Genomic DNA, 19339 nt, shown 5'->3' with positions numbered 1-19339 from the left:
TTAGACATTTTTCTGTGTCTAAGACATAAAAAATGAATTTACAACTTGATTTGTTATTGCTGAGACCTTCAGCATGGAAAAAGAGCTTTGACAGAGTGAAATTTTAACTCTCATGATGTTATTTCTATCTCAGTTCAACTATCATGAAATAAGGATATCAACTAGTTTGTGTAAAAGTGCTGATTTTATAGAGACAGATTGATAGGTAATGGTTGTCACCAGAAACAAAGAGTTGCAAAATCATGTTTAGCCAACCAAATCAGATTGAACAGTAATACAACTAGGATTCCACTGAGGAAACACCAGCTCTAGCTTTGACCATACATGGTTTTTGTGCATCAGATTTTAAACTTCTTTGGAGGAATGGAAAATTATTAGCTTTCATACATCAGCTGAATTAAGAAAACAGCTGCTATATTGTATAAATATAGCCAGATATTTCAGCAAGACGGAAGAGCAGCAGTCTGTTATAGACCATAAATTTTCAAGCATAATGTATAGTCAGTTTCCAGCTTCAAATGTTAAATACATTGTTGTTAAGTAACTACATTTTGTGCATTACTTTTTTTATATATATATATATTTTAAAGATATTATGGTTGTAGCTCCCACCCACTCCCAAATTCTCATACATTGGGGATTTCACATCCAGTAAGCTGATGAAAAGAACTATTGCCGGTCATAAAGGCACCACTCATGTATATCATCAACAGCAATTTAAAGTGCGTGGCAAAGGAAGTGTTCACAATGTTGAAAAGACAAATGTACTTAATGTTATATGCCATTACACATCCATTTGCACAACATGTGTTCTTTCCAACTATCAGAAAATATTTAGGGACCCTCTCTCACTTTCAGTCCAGCTAAATTTAATCCATTTTCAATGAGATTATACTGTGTATCTAGAACTTTGGATGCCACTAATTAAATCAATTTGAACATCAATGCTGTTTCACTGCAATATTATACACACACACAAACACCCCCCCTTCTAATATTGTTCTGGCTGAAAGCTTAATCAGGACACTTTGGGGAAATATTACATTCAAGGACTGGATGTATCAAAAGATTGGGTAATGAGGATAATAAAGATTTTCATTTCGAGGTGGCTGATTCAATTTTGGTCCAAGATAGTAACTAGCAGAAGATGTCACACAGCCCATCCCATGACCGTTCTTTGGTGTGATTGCAGAAAAGACAGTGGTCTTCAAATATAGTTGTCTGCATCACATGTATCATCATCAAAATTATCTGCAGTAATAAGTATACCAGCTCAAACAAAATAAGAAGTGCCTGAAATTTGAAGTGAATCAAGCCTATTTCCAGGTCAATAAAGTTTGACCAGATTTTTCATTTTCACAGTCTTTGGTACTTTCTGGTCCAGTTGGAAGCAGGAAATGACAGAATACCAGGCTGATGCTGTGGTCCTTCTGACCCAACTAGTTCAGGAAGTGCCATGAATAGTGTGAAATGGCCTGTTCACATGAGATATTCAGACCAAGTTTGAAAACTGAAGACTGTTGGATAAGCATTCAGACACGTGGATACTTACCCACACTGAATCTGTGACCTTTAATGAAATTTGCTAGTGGCAACAGGTGCTACCTAACACCTAGGTTGGCAGTCTCTGCAAATACTCCAAGGACTGAATGATCATTTTACCCCCTGTTGGGTGTTCATTCCATGTCAGAACCAAAGCCTTTGGTTTGGATGGGCTAAGAATGGTGCACTGTCACTGCATGTGCTGTACTTATTTTGTGAACAATTAGCAGACTTCCACTTCCAATACTATTCATCCCGCATCTTCCACTCAAACAGATTAATATTCCCATCCACCCACAATTTATTCTTTTACTGTCTATGCTGTAGACTGATTTTCTAAAGCTAAATGGCATAAACATAGAGAAAATAATTTCAGTTGGTGATTCAATGTGTATCACTACTTAGAGATGATTTTCAACCTGCTCTTGATGTCAAAAGACAAGACTCAGAAACTTGAACCCTGGATTTTGTTTCCTGTATTTACCACAGTTATCTGTAGCTCTGATGTATTTATTGTGTTTTTCCTTGACAGAGGTGTTTGTACATTTGCTATGCTAACTGGCACATTGCCCTTCATTGTGGAACCATTCAACATCAAGCAACTACATCAAAAGATGGTCAACGGTGAGATCAGCCCCATTCCATCCAATATCTCGTCTGGTAACCCACTCCTATTTTATATATAGAGATATATAATATAGATAAGATAACATTTTTAACTTAAGTAGCAAAGTTAATGTAACAACCTCACAATAAGGAAGACAGCGTGATTACCTTGTTTAGTATCCATGTTATCAGGAGGTAATGTGATCATATTCCTATGGTGGACAAGAGCCATCTCTTCCATTTTCTTTGTTCTGTTTATTACATGCAAGATCACACAGTATCTAGACTGTCTCAATCTTGCCTCAGAGATGAGAGAGACGATAACATTGTTGCCTAAACTTGAGAGATCACAGAGTTCAATTCTCATTTACATTTAAAGAAAGTTGGAGCGGACATAAAAATTACACTCACTTTAAGGACCCTTTATGCTGCCAGAGTGATGTAAAGTGGCCTTAAGTGCAAATGAGATTCAAACCCATGGGGTTTTGTTTAGTGGGCTGTGTGCCAGTTTAGGACACAAACTGTTTAATGCACACAAAAGCAGAGTTGTGAAAACCTTTGATAAGTGGTGTGAAAGAGCTCCCTCACTTTTTGTTCTAAGCATAATTCTTCAAAGTTCAAACTTATAACTACAGCTGGTTGACAACAGAACTTTTTCATTAAAAAAAACTGAAACTCAAAATGTTTACACCAGCTGTAGTCATCACCTTCATTAGCGAGGCAGAGTCAACGGAGACTTTTAGGCTCAATTTTCAAAAGGCAGTTATCATAATCACTAGCTCTGGATTTGGCCCTAGGTTTTAAAAGCCAGAGATAATATTGGTGAATATGAATTTGGTGCTAGAAGTCCAACATTTATTTTCACTGGCATTAGACTTTCGACAATTCTTTTATTCAGTATCTATGGTTTTAGTTTACCTTCTCCTTCCAGTTGTACTGATAACATTTTAGCATCATCTGGCTTGCACATTACAGGTTTGGGTTGTTTTCTCACAGCAATTTTATGAGTGTAACGCCATTGGTTTCAATTCGTGTCAAGGGCAGTGTGTGAAGGGCAGGGGACAGAGTGTAGAGCAAGACTCTGCTTTGCCCAGTTCACCACTGGCATATATTAAAGTTTTCCCCTATTGCATAACTTTAACTTTGCATGGGGTCAGGATGAGTAGAATCTGACTGAGCTCAAACTCTGTATAGATGTATAGATGCAGTGAAGAATTCCAGCTCATTGAATCTGTCTAGATCTAGTTCAGAATTACAATGTTGAGGTAACATGATAAGGTAGATGATTGCTTCCAAAGAATGTTGGTGGCATAAATACCATACATATTCATCATTTTAATGATTTCTTGCTTGTTAACAGGACGTGTATTATCTCATCCTCTATTTTTTTACATTAAAAGCTATTGTTAGTGGGACAGTGTGAAAATTTCAGTTGTTCCAATTGATAACCTTCCTAGTTGGAGGTTAGACATGTTAGGGAAGTAATGAACGAGGTTTTCATATCTGAAGACCTCAGCTCTTCTAAGGTAGGTTACAGGTGAAATAAATGTTATGGTCCTAGTCTAATCTTCATCTAACATTTTTTCCCACTTCTAAAACTCCCCATTTAGCATTTTTTGCTCAGGAATGTGCCAAAACTGGAATATTAGCAGTATTAAAGAGACTGAGTTCCATTAGCAGAACTATATACAGACAGGGATATTTACATGTACTTCATCTGTGTGTGTTACAAGTGGCTGAAGCCAAATTATTAGTTGCTCTCTTTCATGAGTGCTAAAATGTGCCAAAAGCACACAAAACAATAAATCTTGTCAGTGAGATTAGCTTTATTGTGTGAGTGAAATTACTACTGAGCAGAGGATCAGCCCAAGACTTATAACTAGAGCTGGTCAGAAATTTTCGGACAAAAACATTTTTTTTTTTTTTTAAGGAAAATGCCAGTTCGTCAAAACTCAAACTGTTCATGGGTCAGTTCTGATGAATCTCCTGATTTGAAAAATTTTGGAAAGTTTTGAAATTGTCAAATAGTTTTGACATTTTCAAAACTAAAAGTTTCATAAGTTTAGCATGACTTTTTGCTTCAAAATGTTAGAAAATATACTAAAAAAGTTTTAAAATATTTAAAAGGTTGAAATTGACATAAAACATTTCAAAATTATCAAAAAGAAACCTTCTGATTGACCACCCAATCTGAAATATATTTTAGATCATTGTTCTGCAAAAAATTTCAAGATTTTGACTTTTCATCCTGATCTGGGATGGGAAAAAATGTTGACATCTCAAAAATTTTCATGGGACAGGAAAATCCTTTCCCAGGCAGCTCTGCTTATAACCCACTTAAATACCTGACCATGCCCCAGATCCTCAGAATAGGGCTGACTTTGTGCCTCTGCACATGAGTAACTTTACACTGTTTGAATAAACGGACACTACTATAGAGGTCAAGCCATTTCATCTGAATTTCTGTACAGGAGCTGTGCACTTCATACATTCCTTACTTGAGCCTGATCCTGCTAAGCGGCCTGCTGTTAAAGACGCAATTAAAGACAAATGGCTGAATGACGTATTCATCAGGAAATCACTGAATTCTATTACATATAAAAATAGGTAATTTCAAATCTCTCTTCCATTTATTTGTATCTGCCCCGTGGAGTTTCAGAGGCTTTAGCCAATCCCAGTACTACCAATAATTAGTAAAATTTTACTTTATCCTTCATTAATTTAGATCTGCTTTACATAAAAATTACACAAAATGCATTTATGTTGCTATGTGCATATATTGCATTTTTTTTTTTTCTGGATATGTTTAATTGGTGACATTAAATTTCTAGATTTTTTGATTCCAGTTATTTCTTCACTACAAAATTACATAGTATATTCCCATCTGAGAGATTTTGAAAAAGCTTATGCTGAATTTGCTACGTTGTTATTATTCTCACATACACTTCTACCCCGATATAACGCTGTCCTCGGGAGCCAAAAAATCGTACTGCATTATAGATGAAACCGCGTTATATTGAACTTGCTTTGATCCGCCGGAGTGCGCAGCCCCGCCCGCCCGGAGCACTGCATTACCCTGTTATATCCGAATTCGTGTTATATCGGGTCGCGTTATATTGAGGTAGAGGTGCATCTGCAAAATTGGGCTCTACTGTAGTTCATGTTTTCCCAGTCAAATCACTGCACCTATTAAACAGCAGAAGTGTGCAAACAGATGCAAGACACCACCAAACACTGCCTTTTCAGGCCAGTTGTTTTCTCATATATATGCATATGCAGCTCCCACTCTGAGGATAAAATTTGGCCCACTGTCTTATTATTTCTTAACTATCTGTCTCTGAAGAGGTAATATGACACTTTATAAATGAATTCTCCATCTTCATAGTTTTATTAATTAGTGTTTCATATTAGTATTTTCATGCTCTTCTAAAATATCTAATTTCAGTGATAGAGCTTTTATTATTTCTAACTAAGAATCATTTGATTTAGGGAAAATGTTTGGGCCCAATTCTGTAGAAGTCAGTGGGTTTGCACCCAGGAAACAAATACAAAAAAACTGACCTGCAGTTCCTTTATGGCGGGGCTCAAACCAGCTGCATTAACTTTGTCCCTGCTTCCTGTAATATTATAAAAATGTTTGGAAAAGAAGCTTTGGAATTTTTTAAACCAGATATCTAGACATTTCTAAAGTGCCCCCTCCAAATTCATTCAATCTGCTTATGAAAACACTTACATGTCTATTTGGAAGTTATTTATAATTGTAGTTTTACTGAGTAATTGTACGTATAAAAATCCTCTCCAACTTCCCTAAGATCTTTTATTTACTCCTTGAGATCCTCCAACTTCCTCAGATCTTCCCATCCTTCCACACTGTATCACGCCCTCCCAGACTCCTATATTGAAGACCAAAAAATAAATAAACAAACAAACAAACAAAATCATGAGAGATCATTAACTATTTGCTTCTTATCATGCTGCAATCTTAATCTTGGGAAACATCCTTTCAAATTAATCCATCCACTCTGCATCAGCAGTGGAATATCTAACAATGTTGTAACCGAGTCTTAGCCCAGCAATGATCTTGGTGTTGTCCAACAGAATATTTAAGGTTACGTAACTCTGTATCTCAAAGTTTTGTATATGTAAAGTATGTTGAGTATCCGGACTGTCAAATTACTTATAGCCCACTCATGACTGTACTGCTCACTTATAAATCCATGCAACTACACTTGTACATTTCTTGGTTTGGGTTTTGTTTTTTTTTTTTATTTTTTTTTTTGTTAAAATGAGCATTCCTAATTTTTCAGACTTCACCCTGATGAACTGAGCCCTGTTGTTCTAAACTACATGACAGAAACAATGGAGCTCAGGCTTTCAGAAGTTATCAATGTTTTGATAAATAACAAACCATCTTCTATCATGGCTTCTTATTGCTTATTACTGAAGAAGTTGGCCAAGTATCAAAAAGAACTCGAAACAATGAAGGTAAGACATCAATTCATAAACAGCATGCTAAGGACCAACCTCTGTTCACCCTACTCATGTGAGCAACAAAGTCAATAGGAGGGCTTGTGTGAGTAAAGTAGCTCTAAATACATTATGTATAGCACTAATGCCGCAAACTATGGAAACATTGGTAACAGAAGTACAGTCATATATACAGTCTAAAGAGACTCATTCATGGCATTCTCAGAGGTGATTACTGTAACAGATTTTTTCCCAGAGAAAATTTATATCGTTTTCTCTACAAGCAGTCGAATTGGAACTGACAGTTGCAATGTTAATGGGAATTTGTTTCTTTACAGAACAGATGATTTTTCCAATCAGAAAAGGGAAAGTTTGTTTCTGCCTGACCACACACCACCTTGCTCTTGTGACTGGTCAGTGAGGGCCTAATTTTAAGTTCACTAAAGTGAATGGGAGTCTGAAAAGTTACACATTTCCATTCTTGTCTCCTGTGTGCATTGTAGAATTTCTACCACCGTAGTGTAGGTTCAGGTTTTAACCCCGACTAACTGAGAGAAGGAAGCTAAGATTAGAAAATACTATATAGCAATAATTGCTGAGGACACAATTAGCTAAAAAGTCTGTAAGCTTTTCTTTTACAACCATTTTTACTAAGGGGTTCACAGTTCAGTCATAAAAATTTTGCTTCAGGCAGAAACGAGACAGACAGGAAGCCAGATTCCAACTTCTAACATACAAGTGCAGTAGGGAATGTTTCAATTACTAAACAATGCACATCAGAGATTAGAATCCCAGTCAAAGTGTTAGCCCCAGACAAACTGTATTTTGAGACAGTCCAGTTGACTGCTCTAGAAATTAGTGAGCAGTAGGTCTAGATCTGTATCCCAGCACACAGCCCTGGAGTCACGCTAGCATATGCATGTTTCCATTCTAATTCCATCTCACCAGCCTGAGTAGCAGGTCCTAGTGGGGGAAGGAATCCCATCCATAGGCCTCAGAGCAGCTTCAGAGCCAGTTCATGAAGGTTACTCAGCAAAATGGAGGAAGAAGCCTGCATAGCCCATTCTTCCAGGGAGAGGGCAGAAACAATTAGGAATTAAAAATTATAATCCCCAAAAGATATTGTAATAAAAGTTTAAACCAGTAAGTTCTTAGTTACAGGTGTTAAATTATTAGAAATCATATTTAAAAGTGGCCAAAATACCTCCAACACATTTACAAATAAAAAAATAAATAGAAGCACAGGACTCCGTTTTAATAAAATAATTAAAAATAAGGAATAAATGGAGGAATTTTCACAGGAAATTCTTATTATTTTAATCACTTTTTCTTAAGCCATCATTGAAACTGGTTTTCCTAAATTGGTGGATTCCCGTTATGTATCCTACATGGGGGAATTAATGTAATGAAAACACCTCACTAGCATTTGGCTTCTGATCAGATTAAGAGAAAAAATAATAGGTATTTTCACTATAATCATATATGTGTTCTGTAATAAAATGAGTCATAAATTTAAACAGGGCACATGTCACTACTGCAATGGGGACAAAGCCAGGTAACTTAAGAATCCCTTGGCTCACTTAGCATCTGAGTCAATATGAATAACAGAATCGCAAAAATTACGAATAGAAAAAAACGAGTAGTCCCATCTTGTCCATGGCCCTGCCATTGCAGATCCATTCCCTATTGTTCATTAATAAGTGGTTGGTAAAGTGTACATTTAAAAGTTCATAGGTTCAAGCCTTCTACCAGTTCTATTTGGAGACTATTCAATAACTCAATAGATCTTCCTGGTAGGGAGCTTTCCCAGATATTCAGCCCAAATTGTTTGTTTCTTAATTTCATCCCATTACTCCTAGTTACACCCTTTTGCATGACCATAAATAATTTCTCTACCTTGGTGTTTATGCTCTACAAATATTTGTAACTGATCATGTTTAATTTTTACCTGTCCAAGCCATACACATGATTAACTCTTCTAATCATTCCCCGCAATGAGATCTCTTAAATCATAACTAGTAGTGATACAGTCCACTTGCCAATTCCCTTAACATCCTAAAATATGTATCATCTAGACTGACCATTTTTTTAAATATATGTTAATATTTGCCCAGTATTCCCTTGCCTGTTCTTTAGCAACAGCTATTTTATGCTTATGTCTACAAAAAGGCAAAACTCAGGCGAAAAAATATTAAACGTATAATCAAGGAAAGAAAGAAAACTTGCTATACACCAAGAGACAGGTCAGACAAAGGGCAGGAGGGGAAACAAAACCAGAGAGATGTGATGTTAAGAACACCCATACTGGGTCAGATCACAGGTCCATCTGGCCCAGGATCCTGCCTTCTGACAGTAGCCAATGCCACATGCCCCAAAGGGAATGAACAGAACAGGTAATCATCAAGTGATCCCTCCCCTTGCTTGAGGTCACACGGCAGGTCAGAGGCAGATATAGAACCCAGGTCTGCTGAGTCCTAGGCCCAGTGCCACTGGACTGTGCTGCCAACACCTGCAGAGGTACCTATTCGAAGCTTCACCACAACATTCTCTCTGTGCAGCTTTTCTGCTTTGGTCTGAAATAGCCCAGATCCCAAGGCCTGTAGAGCACACAGCAGAGCACTCAATCCAGCTCACCCCCCTCACACCGCCATAAGTATTTGAAAGTGGGGGAGAGACGTGAGGGTGGCTAACTGATAGAGAGGGAGGATTTTTCATGTGTTAGTTTGTCTGGTCTTCTGGTTGGGATTTACATGAGACGATATTGCAGCAGTTTAGTTATAATGATGTGGGTATTTGATGTTTATATGTCACATTTCATCAAAGGTGCCTAAAGAGGATGGATAGATGCTCTTTTTATTCCTTATAAAGCCAAATATTTGCTATTTGTTAGTCGCAGTCTGTGATTGGTCACTAAATCACAAAATATAGTTTCCAATCCACAACTGAATAACAAAAGCCCCAGATCTGCAAATTTATGCATGTGCTTTACTGTAAGTGCAAGAGTGGTCTCCCTGAGCTCAATAAGAATATACGGGTGCATAAAAATGAAAGCACACAAAGTAATGTTTGCAGAACCGGAGCCTAAAACATTTTAAAACCAGGAGAGAAACCAATGTGTAGCAAAGAAAAAAATAGCAAATATGGTCTGATCCAAAGCCCATTGAGGACAAATTTCCATTGTTTTTGGATCAGGCGAAAATGTTCAGCATGTACTCTTGCTTTCATCTGAACATGGATATTCTAGAGGCTGAGATTTTCAAAGGGCGCATAAGGAAATAAAGCATCCAACTCCTCACTGAAATTCAATTATACTTCAGTACCTAACTCCTTTGAGAAAATTCTGGCCAAAAAGAACCAAAAGATTCACCAAATATTAACATACACACTGGCAACAATGTTCAGGAATGGCATATAATAAAAAGATAGTAACATGGTCAAACCAAATAACTGCTTGCAATTCAAACAAATATTCACAAACATTATTTTTGTAGTTTCAACCTGCTCCAATCAATAGATTAATCAAGTGTTTCCACACAAAATCAAAGAAAAATGTAAACTCTTAAGGACAAATTTTCAACAAGCCTTCTGATTTGCAACTGCAAAAATTGCAAGTGCATTCTTTTGCATGTACAACAAACTGCATTTACATAAGTCGAATGAGTAGCTATGTTTGCAAATGCTGGTTTTACACTCAAACTGGCATTTCTACATGAAGATAAGGGTTTTCGTGAATGCAAATAGACACGATTCCAATTTTTGTAAGTGCAATTACAGAAGCCTGTTGAAAGTTTGACACTTAAAAGATTCTTTCCATGTTCAAATTTGAGCCATAAGCCATTGGATAAATATAACACATGGCCCGTCCTTTCATGCACGGTAATTTCTCCAAGCAATGTATTTGGATTATGTGTGTTCTTTTGTAGAAGAGAGCCTTAATGATTATAATTTGCCATCCAGAACTTTATAGCTAGCCCTTGTTGAAAACAGTGTTTCTGCCAAAAAGCTTCCTGCCCAGGTGCTTAACCAATTAGCTCTTAAGAGGTCTGGCAGTAAAACCAGTCATGGCAAGTTTTCTGATGTACTGTATATAAGGTGACAGCTTGCAAAACGTAAGATGAAAATTTGTTTTCTTAACAAGCAGCGTGTAAAATCCTGGGAGACTATTTGATTGCTTTGCCTAAAACGCTTATGACATCTCATATTCCCAGTTGATATAGTGTGGTTTTAATAATATGTTGTCAAATTAAACATATTTTATTTTGTTTTTTATATACACTCTAAAGACAATTTATTTAATTGTGATTTGGGTGTTGCAAATATGTAGTAGGCATGGACTAACCTAAGAGTTTGAAGTTTGGTAAGCTTCAAACATTTCCAAGCATTTTACTAACTCGCGAAATGCATTCAAGCTTTGAGAGACCTGTTTTACCCACAAATTATACCGAACGTTTTTCATCAGACATTAGATTAAAAACCTGTTTTTACAATGTTACAACTAGTGCTGTCAATTAATCGCAGTTAACTCACGCAATTAACTCAAAAAAATTAATCATGATGAATCGCAGTTTTAATTGCACTGTTAAACAATAGCATACCAATTGAATTTTATTAAATATTTTGGATGTTTTTCTACATTTTCATATATATTATATTCTGTGTTGTAACTGAAATCAAGATGTATATTATTTTTGATTATATATTTGCACTGTAAAAATGATAAAAGAAATAGTATTTTTCAATTCACTTCATACAAGTACTGTAGTGCAATCTCTTTGTTGTGAAAGTGCAATTTACAAATGTAGATTTTGTTTGTTACATAACTGCACTCCAAAACAATGTAAAACTTCAGAGCCTACAAGTCCACTCAGTCCTACTCCTTGTTCAGCCAATCGATAAGACAAACAAGTTTGTTTACATTTACAGGAGATAATGCTGCCCTCTTCTTATGTACAATGTCACCTGAAAGTGAGAACAGGCATTTGCATGGCACTTTTGTAGCCGGCATTGCAGGGTATTTATGTGCCAGATATGCTAAACATTCGTACACCCCTTCATGCTTCAGCCACCATTCCAGAGGACGTTTCCATGCTGATGATGCTCCTTAAAAAAATAATGCATTAATTAAATTTGTGACTGAACTCCTTGGAGGTGAGGGGGGGAATTGCATGTCCCCTGCTCTGTTTTACCCGCATTCTGCCATATATTTCATGTTATAGCAGTCTCAGATGATGACCGAGCACATGTTGTTCATTTTAAGAACACCTTCACTGCAGATTTGACAAAACACAAAGAAGGTACCACTGTGAGATTTCTAAAGATAGCTACAGCACTCAACCCAACGTTTAAGAATCTGAAGTGCCTTCCAAAATCTGAGAGGGAAGAGGTGTGGAGGCTGCTTTCAGAAGTCTTAAAAGAGCAACACTCTGATGCAGAAACTACAGAACCCAAATCACCAAAAACGAAAATCAACCTTCTGCTGGTGGCATCTGACTCAGATGATGAAAATGAACAGGTGTCAGTCTGCACTGCTTTGGATTGTTATCGAGCAGAACCCATCATCAGCATGGACGCATGTCCTTTGGAATGGTGGTTGAAGCACGAAGGCACATATGAATCTTTAGCACATCTGGCAGGTAAATATCTTGCAACACTGGCTACAACAGTGCCACGAGAATGCCTGCTCTCACTTTCAGGTGACATTGTAAACAAGAAGAGGGCAGAATTATCTCCTGCAAATGTAACCAAACCTTGAGGGGGCCATTTAGGGAACTGGGGTAAAAAAGTGTCTGGGGATTGGTCCTGCTTTGAGCAGGGGGTTGGACTAGATGGCCTCCTGAGGTCCCTTCCAACCCTGATATTCTATGATTCTATGATTATATGATAACCAAACTTGTTTGTCTGAGCGATTGGCTGAACAAGAAGTAGGACTGAGTGGACTTTGTTTTATTTTTGAATGCAGGTTTTTTTGTACATAATTCTACATTTGTAAGTTCAACTTTCATGATAAAGAGATTGCACTACAGTACTTGTATTAGGTGAACTGAAAAATACTATTTCTTTTGTTTTTTTACAGTGTATATACTTGTAATAAAAAATAAATATAAAGTGAGCACTGTACACTTTGTATTCTGTGTTGTAATTGAAATCAATATATTTGAAAATATAGAAAACATCCAAACATATTTAAATAAATGGTATTCTGTTATTGTTTAACAGTGTGATTAATCGCGCTTAATTTTTAAATTGTGCGATTAATCGCGATTAATTTTTTTAATTGCTTGACAGCCCTAGTTACAACGTAAGATAGACCAACAGTTGCTAATTCAAACCCTCTAAGGGCAAGCTAGACACACAGTGGTAATAAGGTCAAAGTCTCATTGGGGGGCTCTCTACGTCGTTTTCCTGCCTGCAACCCCCAGCTCTGTATCTTTCTCCTGAAGATACTTCTAGTCCCCTGCCAGCAACAGGGTGTGTGTCTGACTCATAGCCTTCAGGATGCCTGCTGCCTGGCCTTCCTTCTGCAGCCAGCTCCCAGGCAGCCTCCAGCTCTCTCCCAAGTCCAGTCCCTTCAAACCTCAGGCTGTACTTCCATTTTCTGACCCTTGGGATTTAGAAAGCCCTCTGCTGGCTGAATGTTGAACAGCGGGACGGTGGGGGACAGGGTCTCAATGCAAGTAACAAGCAAGCCAGTTCACTTCATCACACTTGATGGTGGGAACCCTAGACGTTCAAGAGCTAAAGCACCGATGTCAGGACGGCAGGATTCCCTTTCTCCCCATTACTCAGACTGACAGGTCCTGATTTTCCTATATGTATTTCTAATCCCTAGTCAAAACTCTGCAAGTTCAGGAGGCTGCTGAGAAACAGAACAGTAATTCTGGGGATCTTGCTGTGCGAAAAGGAAGGAGGTTACTAAATGCAGTGGGGCCAGGCAGGGAAGGTGCTGAGTGGAGGAGCAACTAAGCAGGGAGCAGATGCTCAGCAAGACTGAGGAAGGGAAACTGTTCAGTGGGATGTTAGAGAGACAAGATGGGTGAGGTCACATCTTTTATTGGACCAGCTTCTGTTGGTGAAAGATAGAAGCTTTCAAGCTACACAGAGCTCTTCTTTAAGCTCTGTATGAACTTGGAAGCCTGTCTCTCTCTCCCACAAAGTTGGTGCAATAAAAGATGTGACCTCACCCACCTTGTTTCTCCAATACCCTGGGACCAACATGGTTACAATACTGCATACAACAATGGGATGCTGGCAGGGAAGTTGATCAGGGAAAAGGCGCTGTGGAGCCAGATGGGCAGCTGCAAGGAGGAAAAGAGTTAAAACAAATCCTTTCCACTAAGCTATCTCCAGGCCAGCTTCCCTCCTCTCCTGCCTGTCCACAGTTGCCTTGTCTCTCCGCCCCCAACTCCCCCCCCAAAAAATGCACACACTGAGCAATTTCCCTTCCCCAGTCTGTTTTCGTTCTCGCTCCACATTCAGCTGCTCCCATTCCTAGACCCAATGTTCTTTTCAGAGCATCCTCTCTCATTTCCTTTTCTTCTCCCCCTCCAACAACCCCTAGTATCTCTCCTTACACTCCCACCCCAGTAACCTGGCCTGAGTATCCCTCATCCCTCTGCTGGCTTCCCAGCGTCACCTGGGTTTGGATCTTCCTTTTGGAGGACGGAGCAGCAAGTTCCAGATTCCCACCTACTGCTGCTTATCATGGGGCTGCAGCCAAGTAGTGGAGTCAGCTAAGAAAAATAGAGGAAAAAAGGCTAAAATAAAACACTTGTGTTTTACTTAAAAAATAAAGCACATTATTGTCCTACAGGCAGGCGCCTCTGCTATTTGAAGCATTTTACTAGCAGATCTGGTCCCAAAAAAAAGCAGTGCTTGCTTGGTGAAAAACGTGGAAAGAAACATTTTTCATTCTTCATTCTTCATTCATTTTGTGTTTTGAATTTGTTTTCATTCAGCTGAGACACCCCCTATGTGGGGGAGAAGTTAACCAAAGTTTAAAAGTGAGAGAACTTAATTCTTTTTTCTCACTTAAAATATTGCAAATCAATTATTTTCAAAATAAATCATTAGAATTAAGAACAGGACTAACCACACTTGAAGTGGATCATTGAGGTAGGATCACTGCATTTATGGATTGCTGTGCTCGTGAGTAGATGACAGATTCCTCGGTAGCGTTGTAGAACAGGAAGGGGGTTAATCGGGGGCATGAAAAAATTCTCATATACAAAGAGATTGAAAAGACTGTGATTATTTACCTTAGAAAGGAGACAAATAAGCCAGGATGTGATAAAAGTATACAAAATAATGAATAATTTACAGAATGCAGATCTGGACCTTCTGTTCTCCCTGTCTCATAACACAAGAACAAGGGGGTATTCAATTAAATTGAAAGGTGGAAAATTCAAAACTAATCAAATGAAATACTGTTCACACAACACACAGTTAGACTATGGAACTCGTTCCCACATGAGGTTGTTAAAGCCAAGAATTTAATAAGATGCAAAGAGGGAATGGACAAGAGGAATTATTGCTCCAGATTCTGATCACCTCCTTCTGCAGGTAAAACAGCAGGTAGGGGCTAAGAGAGAGTAAATCTACTAGGGTCTCTTTGCAGACCTCTCCCTAATTGTTCTGCCAGGAAGCAGGGCTTACCAGCTCACAAACCATGTGGATCTAGGGGATTAGAGGGAGACCAATGAACAACTTCTGTGCTGGCTCATTCTGTATTACATTGCACAGGGCGGGAGGGGATTTCTGCAGGACTGGTGGGGAAGGAAGATGCACATTTTCCTCGCACATGTCTGAGCTTGTGGTATTTCATTTCCTTGTACGTTCAAGCTTCTTTTCAATGTAAGACATTATTAATTATGACTGTTTTATTTTCAGAGGGAAAATGTAATAGAAAAATGTGATGGTAAACCTCCTAGAAACCTGAATCAAGATGCAGATATTCAGATTTCCCAAAAGGCTGAACTGGTCACAACAGAAAACCTCAACAACTATGGCAATAAGACATTTCCTTCTGCACTAACCTCAGCAATCCCAGACGCCATTCAAGAAGATGAAATTGCAATTACTTTGGATAACCAAGAAAATATACCAGAAGGTACTGTACTAAAATCTATTAATGGCTTATTAATCTGAAAATGTTCCTTTAGCACAAGTCAGTAAAAAGTGAAAACATTTTATGATTGTTTTTTAGAAATTTTCCCTGTTTGGTTTGGTTTTTGTTTGTTTGTTTGTTTTTGGTTTTGTTTTGTTTTGTTTTGTTTTTGAGGGGGAGGTGGGAGTTCAAAAAAATGTAGCTCAGCTCTAGTTCTCCAGCTTCACACAGTTTTCCCCTCATAGAACTATCTCCAGCATTACACTACTGTAATGTTTGTTACCTCAGAACAGATTTTTAAAGACTTGGAAGTGTGTCTAAGTCACTGTGAAGGAGATTTAGGGACTGATCTTACACTCACTGAAGTCAGTGGTAGAACACCATCTTTGAAACAGAGAGGAGTGTGATGGGAAAGAACAAGGTCCATCCATCTCCAGCCTCCTCTGCAACAAGAAAAAATTCACTGGGTGAGATATGCCCAATAGATAATGATCAATGCTCAAAAAAAATCATTCAATATATCCAAAGGCCTTCCCATTACACTCTTGGAGGAATTCTTTCCTGATCCCAAGTTTTGGTGATCAATTTGAAAACTTCATACATGTAGGAAAGAATAGCCATAACTAAGCATCAACCCTTGCGTCTGACGAAGTGGGCATTCACCCACGAAAGCCTATACTCCAATACTTCTGTCAGTCTTAAAGGTGCCACAGGACCCTCTGTTGCTTCATCAATCCAATTGTTACTCTGGATATACTGACTATAAGTAACAGTCCATTACATGTCATTCTCCAAGTCATTTCCATTGTTTTCCTCACGAGTCCTAGTAAGGAGTATTGTGAGGAACCTCCAAGGTCAAGAAATTCCAAACACTGATTATTCTGGGAGAGAAAGACAGAAAGTGACTTTAGACTTTGAGGCTGAATCCAGATCTGGTATAAGAGTCACAACTTAGTTAACTTCAAGATGGTTGCACCCACTTACACTCTCCGTTGCTCTGCACCAAATCAGAAAGGTGGCCGTTTACACTTTCTTTGCAATGATGTAAATAGCAAGTGCACGGTGCAGACCCATGGATAGTCAGACCCTAGCTCTGAATTTGACCTCTCAATAAATGTCAATTGATTCTGACCCGACCATTATGCACTTAAATATTTTTAGATTCATACTGACTTTAATAAATACTGAGTAATAGCCCCAGTAATAGCCATACAGAAATAACAAAAAGGGAGACAACCCTCTGCCCAGCTGTCCCCTTTCTGTTCCATCATAGCATCAATAGCTTCCTCCTCATTTGGATGTGAGCTACGCTGTGTCGTCACTGTTACTGAACCTTACACCACTTATAAGCAATTATGGTAACACACAGGTGTAATTTTTCAATGACTAGCAATTGTGAGTGCCTCAGTCTTGAATGCCAGCATTTTAAAAGGGGTCTGATTTTCAGAGTGCTGATCACCTCTCCTCTGAAAATCAGGACCCTTTAAAGCATCTAAAGTTGGCCACTAAAATTACTAGTTACTTTTGAAAGCCTATGTGTAAACTTATGGCATTATATCAAGATTGTTTATTATTTATAATATTGCAAAAACTCTACCAACAGTCAGCAAAATTCACAGTCCCCAGGGGAGGTACTTTCAGTAATAACTTGTTACTTTTATTGACGCTATCATTCCAGCATGAACTGATCTTATCCATTCTATATTCCATTTAGTTTCCATGTTTGCAGATAGAGAATGGGTTCATCTTGAACCTCCTAAATCACCAAATAAAAATACTTCATGTGAGCCAATGAATCAGCACCTTTTGGATCTGCAGGAGAATTTGGATGATTATAAAGACTTAGCTGATGTGAGGAAATTATATCTTCCTGAGAAACCACCTCCTACATTAGCAAATAACCCAACACATTCTGCAAATCACCAGTCTCAAAGATCATGTACAAGCAGAATAACCCCACGGTCTCTAACAGAAAATAGAGTCATAGACCACAGTCCTCATCAGGATACAAGATTTAAAGACCTTCTCACAGCAATGGATGAGACTATTCCAACCCCAGCATGGCTGTACTCAGAAAAGGAAAGTCCTAATCTACTAATGATTGAAACACCACAGCTTTCCCCTTTGCCCAGGCTGAGACAAGCTGCCTTGAGAGACACCATAGTTAAAAAGATTTCATGTATGGGAACATCACATCAACAAACAAGTGGTTCCCCTCCATTTTTGGTCAATGGCTCAAGACCACCAATTTTCCCTATATCCCAACTGCAAACACATATGGTAAGAAGTTTGAGGCAATCTAAAGAAAACCCGAAAACCTTTTTCTACAACAACATGAAGATTAAGAGAAACTTAGTCCAAATCAAGCATACCCATAAAGTTACAGACCTGAATCTTCCAGTATTATCTCCACCATACCAAACCAGGTCAGGGAAAAAGTCTGAGATTTTAAGGTTAGATTTTGCATAAATACAGTGCACGGCCATATAAGAAAAAAGGGAGGGGTGTGTGAGTGAGAGATAAAGAAAATAACAGCATCTGTAAACTTTCCACAAAGTATAAAGCTGATAGGTTTTAGCTGAATACCATGATGTCACATGATGTCAGAAGTCTGTTTAATGTAGATGCAAGATTTGAGGTTGTAAGAAGACAATTCACAATCATATTTGATTGTGAATTTTTTGTGTCTATGTACGTTGTTTGCACCCAAGCTGTGGATCATTGTGTTAGGGCAAAAGATCCAGAAAATAAAACTGACTAGTCTATTTTGATTGGCCTAGCTGAATAAAGAGCAAATATAAACAAATTGTTATAATGATGGAAAACTAGATTTTAAAAATCCTCTTTCCATTTTAATAAAATACAGCATTAGTAAGACGTCAGGAATTTGTACGTATTAGCTACATGAATTTTAACCAGACAGTGGCACTTTAACCCAACTATGTTCCAAAACACAGAAGAACAAATTTTGCATCCAACTTCACTGCATTAATTAATTAATTAGGGCTACACACATGTGACAAAGTAAAATGTATCCCTTTTGTTTTAAATTCCAATGATTAATCCTCCTTATTTACATTTCCTTTTTCTTATTACTAGACTTTGGGCCTAATTCTCTTCTCATCCTAATATAACTTCCTTGACTTCAGTGGAGTTACTCTTCATTGATACTTATGTGAGCAAGAGGAGAATCAGGTTTTGTGTTTGCAGCTTTGAAATGTCCATGTGAGGTGTGAGCTTACAAGTTAAGGGTTACAAAGGATTTCTAAACTGTATTTGGAATGCATTGTGTGTCATCTTGTCAAGATTAGCCCTCCCATATTTCTACCACAGTGGTTCCCAAACTTGTTCCGCCACTTGTGCAGGAAAAGCCCCTGGTGGGCCAGGCCGGTTTGTTTACTTGCCGCGTCCACAGGTTTGGCCAATCGCGGCTCCCAGTGGCCGCGGTTCGGTGCTCCGGGCCAATGGGAGCTGCGGGAAGCAGCAGCCAGTACGTCCCTTGGCCTGCGCCGCTTCCCGCAGCCCCCATTGGCCCAGAGCAGCGAACCGCGGCCACTGGGAGCCGCGATCGGCCAAATCTGCGGACGCGGCAGGTACACAAACTGGCCCGGCTCACCAGGG

General features: G+C 38.4%; 1 protein-coding gene across 1 annotated transcript in view; it reads left to right on the top strand.

The window, feature by feature from the left end:
* The window catches only part of LOC128834695 (hormonally up-regulated neu tumor-associated kinase homolog A-like), a 40424-nt gene extending 21337 nt beyond the window's left edge, over positions 1-19087 (top strand). The window contains exons 5-9 of the mRNA XM_054023705.1: positions 2075-2202; positions 4620-4755; positions 6456-6633; positions 15502-15721; positions 17433-19087. Coding sequence (XP_053879680.1) covers positions 2075-2202; positions 4620-4755; positions 6456-6633; positions 15502-15721; positions 17433-18187 — 1417 coding nt within the window. The 3' untranslated portion in view covers positions 18188-19087. The remainder of the gene's footprint in view (positions 1-2074; positions 2203-4619; positions 4756-6455; positions 6634-15501; positions 15722-17432) is intronic.
* The last annotated feature ends 252 nt before the right edge of the window (positions 19088-19339 follow it).

Source organism: Malaclemys terrapin, chromosome 3 (assembly GCF_027887155.1).
Source record: "Malaclemys terrapin pileata isolate rMalTer1 chromosome 3, rMalTer1.hap1, whole genome shotgun sequence".
Taxonomy (NCBI): Eukaryota; Metazoa; Chordata; order Testudines; family Emydidae; genus Malaclemys; species Malaclemys terrapin.
Note: the sequence above shows the minus strand (reverse complement) of the source record. Positions and strands in the feature narration are given on the sequence as shown.